Source organism: Trichechus manatus, unplaced genomic scaffold (genome assembly GCF_000243295.1).
Source record: "Trichechus manatus latirostris isolate Lorelei unplaced genomic scaffold, TriManLat1.0 scaffold00059, whole genome shotgun sequence".
In the NCBI taxonomy this organism is placed as follows: Eukaryota; Metazoa; Chordata; class Mammalia; order Sirenia; family Trichechidae; genus Trichechus; species Trichechus manatus.
The window spans coordinates 1,714,476-1,725,553 of NW_004443995.1; the positions used below are offsets into that span (position 1 = coordinate 1,714,476).

An 11,078-nucleotide genomic window follows, 5' to 3' on the forward strand; every position below is an offset into this window, starting at 1 on the left:
TAGATGTTTATTATGGTTATGTCCTCATGAAGGATTGTTCCCTTAATCATTATATAGCGTCCTGCTGTTTGTCTTTTATGGTGGATTTTGTTTTAAAGTTTATTTTATCTGAGATTAGTATTGCCACTCCTGCTCTTTTTTGATAGTTGTTAGTTTGATATATTTTTTCCCGACCTTTGATTTTTAATAAATTCATGCCTTTGTTTCTAAGGTGTGTCTCTTGTAGACAGCATATTGATGGATCCTTTTTTTTATTCATTCTGTCACTCTCCGTCTCTTTATGGGTGCTTTGAGTCCATTTACATTCAGTGTAATTATTGATAGATGTGAGTTTATTGCTATCGTTTTGTAGTGCTTTTTTTTGTGGTGCTGACACTTTCTTTGTTCTTACTCTCCTGGGCTGAATTCCTTTTGTTTGTGGATTTTTTTTTTTTCATTTCATTTGTTTTTGTAGGTTTTGTTTTTACTGAGACTTTTTGTTTTTCCTCTTTATTTATATGTGTATGTTTGTTAACTTTCTTTGTGTTTACCATGAAATTTACCCTTATCTTTCTAAGTTTGAAGCAGTCTATTATTGCTTGGTATCGCCTTGCCTTCCTCTCCATTAGAAGGTGTTATATCTACACCATTTATTTCTTCTTTTATTGTTCTGCTGTTGTTGTCATTTTGAGATTAACTGCTCTGATTTCATGTTGTATTTCTTTCGGTTTTGGATAGTCCTTGAGAGTTCATTTCTTATATTGGTATCTGGCTGGTAAAATCGTGCATTCTAGATTTAGCCTGTGAGCTGAATTTGTTTGTTCTCAGATCAAAGGACTCCCTTGTAGGTTTGGTTTGGTTTTTATATATTCCCTTAATTTCTGTTCATCTGGAAATGTCCTAATTTCACCATAATATTGGAACAAGAGTTTTACAGGATATATTATTCTTGGCTGGCAATTTTTTTTCTCTCAACGTTTTCTATATAACATCCCATTGCCTTCTTGGCTGCATTGTTTCTGCTGAATAATCTGAGCTTAGTCTTGTTGTTTTTTCTCTGTATGTGACTTCTTGTTTTTCACAAGCTGCTCTCAGTATCCTTTGTTTGTCTTTGGTTTGGGTGAGTGTGATTATGATATGCCTTGGTGATTTTCTTTTGGGAGTCTATCCTATATGAAGATCCTATATGAGGTTTGTTGAGCCTCTTGGATGGCCACCTTTTCATCTTTCATGATTTTGGGGAAGTTTTCTGTCAGCAGTTCTTCAGTGATCCTCTGTGTTTTCTCTTTTCTCCTCCTGTTCTGGAACTCTGATCACTTGCAAATTTTTGCTTTTGGTTATATCCCACATAATTTTCAGGGTCTCTTCATTTTCCTTTGTTCTTTTTTCTGAGTTTTCCTCAAACAGAGTTGTATCCAAGTGTTTGTCTTCAATTCTACTGATCCTGTCTTCCACCATTTCAGATCTGCTCCTCAGCCCTTCTATGACACTGTGCATTTCTGAAATCTTGTTATTTATCTTTGGTTTTATAATTGTTGTTTTTGTATAATTTCTAGTTGTGAATTTATTTTGGCATTTTGTTCCTGCATTATTTTCCTGAATTCTTCCATTTTTTGGTCTGTACTTTCCATGAATTTGTCTGCCTTTTCCATGAATTTGTCTATTTTTTCCTCATTTTTGTCTGCTCTTTGCTTCAACTCTTCGATAATTCTGAGTATTAGAGATTTGAATTCCCTATCCGGTAGTTGTAGTGCCTTTTCTTCCACTGGAAAGTCATCTGGAGTTTCATTTTGGATGCCTACTGGAACCATCCTGCCCTGTTTTTGTAAATGTTTTGATATTGTTTGCTGTCTTCGGGGCATTGAGTAGTTATTTTTCTCATTTTTTGTTTGTAGATTTGTTTGTTTCGTCCTTTTTTTAAATTTGGCTATGTCTGAGCAGGCGGGCTGTGTGTTCTTTGTTGTTTGCTCATCTGGGCATGATACTTTTCACCTCCTTCTCCAATTGGTAGGGTCAGTCACTTAGATATGGTATGGCAGGGTAGGTCTAGCTGAAGAGTAGTTGGCTGGGATGGGTTGTTTGTGGCACTTACTACAGCCACCAGGGTGGGTCAGTAATCAGTGCAGGGCAGGTTCCGGTAGGCCGTGCCTGTGTTGCTTGGTGGTGTGATGTTAAGTGCATGGTGCAGGTAGGCAGGTTGGAGGGGGGAGATTATGAATTGTGGAGCTAATATGGATATGGGAGAGAGGAGAGAGGAACAGTAGCCAAAAACATACAAACAGAAAAGAGTGCTAGGGGAGCTTGCCATTGGAGTGGAGAGATGAGGGACTATGAAACAGAGAAAAACAAAAAAGGGAAGAAGAGAAAAAAGAAAAGAATGAATATATAAAAATTAGAAAGAAAAAAGAACAGCAAAGCTCCCAGGGATCCCACTGGTGCGGCTACGAGGTCTGGGGATGTTGTTCCCAGGTGTTGAAGTACAGCCTGGCTAGAAGGCATAGAGGTATTCAGGGCCAGGTATTCAGGGGACAGGGTATAGAGAGATGAGAAACTGAGTAATGAAGGAAGACAAAAAAGGAAAAAGAAGGAAAAGAAAACAAAACAAATTTTTTTTAAAAAAAAAGAACAAGACAAGTCCCCAGAAAAACAACAAAAAAAACCATGAAAAAAGAAATGTCCTCAGGGATTGCTCTGTGCGTCTGTGCAAGCTGAGGGGGTAGGTCCCAAGCTGCACAGCACTTCCAGGCCAGAATGCGCTCCCAACTTGAGCAAAGAAAAAGAAAATAAGCAAACAATTTAAAACAAACAAACAAAAAGCCCCAGGATACCACCAGCATGGCAGCACAGACTGGGGAGCAGTTCCACACTCAAACAGAGCTCCGCAGCTCCTTAGAAAGAAGCAAAGATGGTGCATTGAGCCAGGTATTTGAGGGAAAGGAAGGGGAGGTGGTGAGAGGTAAGGAAGAAATCAAAAGAAGTGGAAAAAAGCAACACCAGCAGCCAACAAATGGCACTCAGGGAGTCGGCCAGTGCGAGCGGGTAGAATCCAAGCAGCCAGTGCTTTCTGGCCAAGAGACTGTGGCCGTGGGAAGCAGAGGAGACCAACTGGGGTGAAGAAGGTTGTGGGGTGGGAAAGCATGTATCGCCAATTACCGGTTGTTCTGTCTCCTGCTGGAAGCTCCATGAAGCTGCTTTCTTGTACCCCCATTTGCTGTTCTCTGGTAGGAGTCCAAGATGGCGGATCCAGGCTGCGTTAGCTGATAGGGGACCTCTTCATGTATGTCTCCTCGCTCTCTGTTCTCTGTCCGTTTCTTATTCCGTTTGGTGCTTGGCTGGGTTCTTTATCTCTTCATTTGACGTTTAGGATTTCAGGATTGCTGTTTTCTCTGTCTGGCTTAGTTTTTCGGGTCTTTGCTGTGGAGGGATGGCTTGGTGCCTCTGCCTCGAGCACAATGTTGCTGGAAGCCTCCCATTCTATCTTCTTTTGATGCTTCCTGCTTCATTTAATATTTTCCCCATAGAATCCTTCACTATTGCAACTCCAGAGGCCTGAGTTTTTCCTTCAGTTCTTTCAGCTTGAGAAATGTCAAGCATGTTCTTCTCTTTTGGTTTTCTATCTCTAGCTCTTTGCACATGTCATTATAATACTTTACTCTGTCTTCTCGAGCCACCTTTTGAAATCTTCTGTTCTTTTACCTCATCATTTCTTCCTTTTTCATTAGCTACTTGATGTTCAAGAGCATGTTTCTGAGTTTTTTCTGATATCCATTTTGGTCTTTTCTTTCTTGCCTGTCTTTTTAATGACCTCTTGCTTTCTTCATGTATGATGTCCTTGATGTAATTCCACAACTCATCTGGTCTTCGGTCATCAGTGTTCAACATGTCAAATCTATTCTTGACGTGGTCTCTTAATTCAGGTGGGATATACTCAAGGTCATACTTTAACTCTCATGGACTTGTTATAATTTTCTTCAGCTTGAACTCGAACTTGCACATGAGCAATTGATGGTCTGTTCCACAGTTGGCCCCTGGCCTTGATCTGACTGATGATATTGAGCTATTCCATCGTCTCTTTCCACAGATGTAGTCTATTTGATTCCTGTGTATTCCATCTGGAGAGGTCCACATGTATAGTCACTGTTTATGTTGGTGAAAAAATGTATTTGCAATAAAGAAGTCATTGGTGTTGCAAAATTCTATCATGTGATCTCCAGCATCATTTCTATCACCAAGGCCATATTTTCCAATTACTGATCCTTCTTCTTTGTTTCCAACTTTCACATTCCAATCACCAGTAATTATCAATGCATCCTGATTGTATGTTCGATCAATTTCAGACTGCAGAAGCTGGTAAAAATCTTCAATTTCTTCATCTTTGGCCTTAGTGGTTGGTGTGTAAATTTGAATAGTAGTCGTATTAACTGATGTTCCTTGTAGGCATATGGATATTATCCTATCACTGACAGAGTTGTACTTCAAGATAGATCTTGAAATGTTCTTTTTGATGATGAGTGTGACACCATTTCTCTTCAAGTTGTCATTCTTGGCATAGTAGTCATATGATTGTCCAATTCAAAATGGCTAATACCAGTCCATTTCAGCTCACTAATGCCTAGGATATTGATGTTTATGCATTCCATTTCATTTTTGATGATTTCCAATTTTCTTAGATTCATACTTTGTACATTCCACTTTCCAATTATTAATGCATGTTTGCAGCTGTTTCTTCTCATTTTGAGCTGTTTCTTCTCATTTCATCAGCAAATGAAGGTCCCAAAAGCTTGACTCCATTCACGTCATTAACGTTGACTCTACTTTGAGGAGGTAGCTCTTCCCCAGTCATCTTTTGAGTGCCTTCCAACCTGGGGGTATCATCTTTCGGCACTATATCAATGTTCCACTGCTATTCATAAGGTTTTCACTGGCTAATTCTCTTCAGAAGTAGACTGCTGAGTCTTTCTTCCTAGTCTGTCTTAGGTAGCTGAAACCTGTCATGGGTGACCCTGCTGGTATCTGAATACTTGTGGCATATAGCTTCCAGCATCACAACAACACGCAAGTCCCCACAGTAGGACAAACTGACAGACACGTGGGGGTTGGATTTATTAAGATCTGAAAAATATCAGTATAAAGAAGTATCAGTACAAAGCAAACTTTTAGTAGCTCTATCTTTTGTTGGTACAGTAAGAAGGAAATATGTGGCACTATCCAGGGCATATATGGTGGGGGGAGACAATCTACTTAGCCAAAGCACAAGTGTTGGTGTTTGTGTTTTTTAGGTTATTAGTAGGAGAGGACTGAATTTTACACTCCATCTCCCAGAAGTGGTCTGCTTGTTTTGACATAAATGCATCATGGCCCCTGGGGTTTTCCTGGGTTTAGTTCTGTAAATGTGTCAAGACTATATCAATTTTAGGCTCTTATTCATCTTATGAAACAATTTATAAATGGTATCATTTAGAAAAAGCCAGGGGGAGGAAAAAAAGTAGCCAGTCAGCTCATTTTTAGATTTTCAGTTGAATATTTGACAGTTGTGTTGTTTTTTTCTTTTTCCTACACGGCAGATAACATTCTTTGATTCTTTTTCAAACCAGCTTGATTGTTCAAGCCACAGACAAAGGGATGCCCCAGCTTTCTGCTACAAGTGTGATGGAGATATAGGTGACTGACATAAATGACAATGCCCCAGCTTTCCTTCCCTCAGAAGCCGTGGAAGTGGCCGAAAGTAAGTATGGCAATTCAGAGTAGTGATTTTGATTAATTTGTATAGTATCATCTACCATTTTTTCAGGCAGACACTATAATATATATGAGTACTAATCCTCAACAACCATGCAAGATAGATAAGTTTTATCTTCATTTTGCAGAATAGGAAAAGGATGGTCAGAAGTTAAATATTAAATGTGAATGAAGTGAAATATTAAAGCTGGGATTTGCATTCAGATTAGCAGGAGGTCAATTCCCTGTGCTGTGTCCACTATTCCACACAGTCGATATTTGTGTGCAGACATTTCTTAAAAATAGAACCACCTCTAAACAGTTTTTAGATCTACGCTATGAAGAACCGTATTTTGTTGACTATGAACAGTCCTGAAGTTCCTCTGAGATGCAACAACGTTCTTAGACTCATAACTTTGTCAATCTTTGCAGTATACTAATGAAAATAAATTAAATAAATTGAAAGTTGGTTGCATGAGGTGATGATTTTCCCCTATATTTCAACATTTGCAGAAAATTTTTACCACATTAATGCTAATGTTGAAAATATAAAGTTTTAAGTGATACATGGACTAATCTTGATTGATTGGGTCTATACGATGACTGTGCAGTTTGTGATCTTAAAGTTATCAGTGGTCAATGGCTAATGCTGGTAAAACCCAACTCAACTCTTTTTGCAGCTGAAGCTGATAATAGTGGTGGTCTCTCTCTTGCATCTCTTTTTCTCCTTTCACTCATAATACCAAAAATCCTCCTACTGTTTTGTTATGTTCACTTTGCAAATAAATTATAACCATCACCACTCAAAGTGGAATGTATTCCAGATAATCTCTATACATATGGATCCCTACAAGTATTATATTCTACCAATTTTTTTAAAAAAAACTCCTGCCTCTTACCTGTTTGATATATGTTCATTTGCCTTTATTGAAAATACTATTTTTTAATACACATGCATTGGTGTTAAAACACAACAGTGTACCAAATATATCACAAGAACAAACTACATAAATCATAACATAATGAGTGGAGTAGGATGTAGTTGGTGCACATTAAGAATGTTCAAGCTTGAAATCAGAAATTTATGGGCTTCATTTACAATGGGGCTATTCTGAGTATCTTGGCATGTTCTCCACCTGCACCATACTGATAAGCTTAAAGACAAAGTCCCTTTCATGGGCAATTTAGGCTGGAGAACACATACGGTATGTGAGACATTGAGCTTGTCATAAGACTGTGACTTTTTTTGCTGAACAATATTAGAGATTTGCTTTCATCACTGGTGCTATGTATACTTGGTCTTTCCATAAGCTTGACAATTTTAAAAATTAAATTTTAACGGAAGGAAGCCATGTATGTGCCATTCCAAAAGAAATAATATTACAAAAATAAGTACAAGAAATAAGTATCTATTTCTAACTTCAGTATTCAAATATTTTCATTGAAATCTTGCCTACTTTCCAAAAGTTTATGTTTTGTATTAATGTTTTAAGTAATAGCTTTCTTCCAATCAACCTCTTCCATGAATATATCATTTTGATACTATATAGTGCAAATAAGTGATTTAGAATGGCTTAGAATAAGTGGTTTAGAATGGTTCTTTGTTCTAGAATTAATTGTATTATAAGCATATGATGAAAAAAATGTAATATAAGAATTGAATATACCTTACCTCCTCAATTCCCTACTCAGTGGTAAATTTTTGCCTTTATTGGGCTCATAAATTCTTCAGAGTTTTTGTTCCGTTCATAACAAGCTATGCGTGGGAAATCATGCCAAGAAACACCAAATCACATTGGACTTAAACTAAAAATGCTTGGCTTGAACTATTAAAGAAAAGTATTTCAAAGGATGTACTTTAATTGAGGCTGACATTGGTCATGATATTTCAGATTCTTTGCCTGGTGTAATTGTGACTCAGGTATTAGTTCATGACGTAGATTTGAATCCAGCTTTCATCTTCAGTTTCACCAAAGAGAATAATCCTGGAATCAAGTTTATTGCTGATCAGAACACTGGGATAGTGATGCTGGTGAAAACATTGGATTTTGAAGAAGCTACTGAATATGAGCTGCTCATCCAAATTTCTGATTCAGTGCACTACACAGAGGGAATGCTCATGGTCCATGTGTTGGACGTCAATGATAATCCACCAGTGTTTTCTCAAGATTTCTATCAGGTTAAGAGCTTAGAGAGACGCTGAAACCAGGGCCAAAACTAGAAAGAACAATCTAGGATGTCCATTGTTGACAGACAATTTAGGTAAACAGTATTCACTATTTTTAGTGCCTAAGTTAATGCTGTGGGTTTCATATTTAATGTCATGGAAGCTGTAAGATAATTTAAATACATGTGGAATTGAATATTTCATTAAATTAAGTTCTGTAAGTCTGTATGTTATAATTTTTTAGTTTTTAGAGATCAGAGTCCGATTGTGATTAACATTGAGCTTGCCTAACATTTGCAAAGCCATAGATAAGACAATAAAGGTAGTTTGGGCTATCTATAAATAATACAGGAAAGTTCTTTTTTTTCTAGGCATATGTTTGGAATATGTTGATTAATATCTTGCAGAAACAAATTGCGAATGAAACTGTAGAGTGGTTAATTTGAGTTTTTAGAGCACACTGTATATTTCTAGAAGTAAGAACAATAATAGCATTCAGCTAAGCAACTTGATGGCAGCTAACAACAACAAGTGCTTGGAAAAGGGCCCCAGGACTCTTGAATGTAGCAAATGCAAGAATTAAGTGTAAACACAGCCAGGAAACTGTCCTAAGTAATGATCTGCCGTGAAGGCTTGTTTGAATTATTTTTTATAGCAGTGAATACATTAACTCTTTTCTGCTGCATAGAAATACTTTAGAAGGAAAATTTTTCATAATAAAAATTAAAACAGAATGAAATTAAATTTGTTTACTTTTTCTGAATCCTGGGATTACTAGCACAATCTTTTTAACATGTCAACTCTGCAAATTAATATGCCTCAGGAAGTCAAATTCTGTGTATAGTTTCCACAGTCACAGTGAATAATATCTCATATTCTGGCCCTGTTTATGAAAATATCTTTAGCCTTTAAGCAAAATGTTCTTTTTCTTTTTTTCTCTCAGGTCAGTACCTGTGGGGTACTCAGTGCTGACTTGTCAGCCACAGACGTGGACAACAAGAACATTTCTTACAGAATCCTTTCCTCTCCTATGGAGTTCTCAATTGACCCTGTGAATGGTGAATTATTTATAGTGGCTTTAGTGTTCATTTAGGTTTGAGTTACAGAGAGGAAACTCGAAATAACCCTTCCCAAATGCTCTTAAAATAGCTTCCACCCCCACCCCCCTGGAACTAGATACCACCCTCTTACTTCTCTTCACATCAAATGTTGAAGGAGAAAGTCTCAGTGTTATTTCTCTTCTCCAACACCTCAACCATGGCTGGAAAGCAAAAGGAATCAATCAAATGCTAGTAAATGCACAGAAGTTCGGAGGCCCCAATATAGTAAACACCCTCTCCCTCAGTCCAGCCAAGAAGAGTTCAAGTAATTATCCCAAGCCTCAACTAGAATCAAAATGAAGTCCAAGGGATTAATTTAGTACTGAGCACTTAATGTTACTAGAATTTGAAAGCCTTTCTTCCAAGCCAAGAAAAAAGAAATTCAGTAATAGCATCATCTGTACAATAAGGACAATAAAAATTGAAATAGGAAAGTGACTTGAGCATCTCTCTTAAGTAAAACCCATTGTGGTGTACTGGTTTGCTTGATGCCTTTCAAGGCTCTTATATTTTTATCAGAGAGCAAGACATTCGTGCTTATGAAATGCATTCAGGCAAGTGATTCCAGATTAGAGCAAAAAGTTTTAACAGTGAGTGGACATTAAATGCTGGATTTGGTAGAGGAACAATTACACAACACTGTTCCCAGAAGAGCACTTTCTAGAAGAGTGGAGCCTAGGGCACATCAAACTGTGTGCTCCCTGTCTCTACCCACCATTATGTCATTTCATATGTGAGATCTGATTTAAAAGTTAATCTCTGGATTACCTGAAAGGAGAATTTAGTCACAGGTTTCAGTATGAGGCCCACGGTGTATTGTAACGGGGGGAGGCTGCCGCACAGCCTGCAGATGACTGGCTGTTGTATGGATATAAACCAGTGGGAAGTTTGGCTCCTCTGCTTCCCTCCCCTCCACTCCACTCCTTCCCCTCCCCTCCCCTCTACTCCCCTCCTTCCCCTCCTTTCCCCTCCCCTTCTCTTTCATTTTCTTCTCTCCCTTCTCCTCTCCTCCCCTCCACTCCCCTTCTCTTCCCTTTTCACTCCTGCCTTTTCCTCTCCTCTCTACTCCTCGCTTCCCCTCCCCTCCTCTCCCTCCTCTCCTCTGCTGGCCCTGGCCCTGACCACAGTGAATCTGTGTGCCAGGTGGTCTCTCTGAGCACTAAATCTTAGTGACATTTTTGCTTGACGTGTTATCAATAAACTTTGCAATGAGTTATTGATTAAATGTTTTTAAAACATTAAGTATTACCAGGTCAATTTAGCTCATGGTGAAAATTTAACTGAAGTGTGGTATTTAAATGTCAACATTCTGTATTCTTTTTTGATTACCATACCTAAAACACAGTTTTCTTAGAAAAATACTGTTACATACATATTTACAAAAAGTACATATTGGATTTGAAACAATAGCTTATATTAAATATATTTCATCGGTAAAGGAAGAATTCATTTGCTGAAATAACCAAGAGCTTTTGGAAAGACAGTTCTATATTTAAGCAACAGTTGTAACTCTGCATTATCATATTTCCTACTCTCGTTTGACGAGAGTGAGTGTCAACCAGTATATCCAGAAAAAACGTCTTTGTGCCAGAATGTCTCCCTACAAGTGCTTATGGGTAGTAGAATGGGGTATAAAATTTTCAAATAAGAATATATTTTCTTAGAAAATAGTAATGAAACAACTTACTATACGAAAGTAAAATTAGGAGAAATTTGTGGTATAGGCAACCTTAAGCAACATACATATTTCATAAAGTGAATACCATAAATATTATTTCTGTATCTCAAGTGTTACAAAAGTATAAATATAATAATTTTAAATTTCTACTTGGGGTTACTGATGATTCTCATTTACATAACAAATCTAACAAAAAACTGAACACACTAGTAGATATTCAATAAATATTAACTAGATGGATAAAGAAAATTTAATTTCACAACAACATTGAAGTGTTAAGTCTTGTTTTTCAGACACAATATTTACCATCCATCCTGTATCACTTCTGGATAAAATATCAACAATTCTATTTCTTTATTTTTTTATGTATATTTTATTGTACTTCAGGTGAAGGCTTACAGAACAAATAGTTTCTCATGAAACAGTAGTACACATG

The 11,078-nt window shown here is 37.3% G+C and overlaps 1 protein-coding gene across 1 annotated transcript in view; it reads left to right on the top strand.

Moving 5' to 3' along the window:
• Positions 1 to 11,078, top strand: part of DCHS2 (dachsous cadherin-related 2) — a 384,708-nt gene that overhangs the window by 361,953 nt on the left and 11,677 nt on the right. Inside the window, 6 exon segments of the mRNA XM_023733482.1 lie at positions 5,574 to 5,704; positions 7,590 to 7,883; positions 7,984 to 7,990; positions 8,808 to 8,836; positions 8,839 to 8,922; positions 10,936 to 10,989. Of these exon segments, the coding sequence (XP_023589250.1) occupies positions 5,574 to 5,704; positions 7,590 to 7,883; positions 7,984 to 7,990; positions 8,808 to 8,836; positions 8,839 to 8,922; positions 10,936 to 10,989 (599 nt within the window).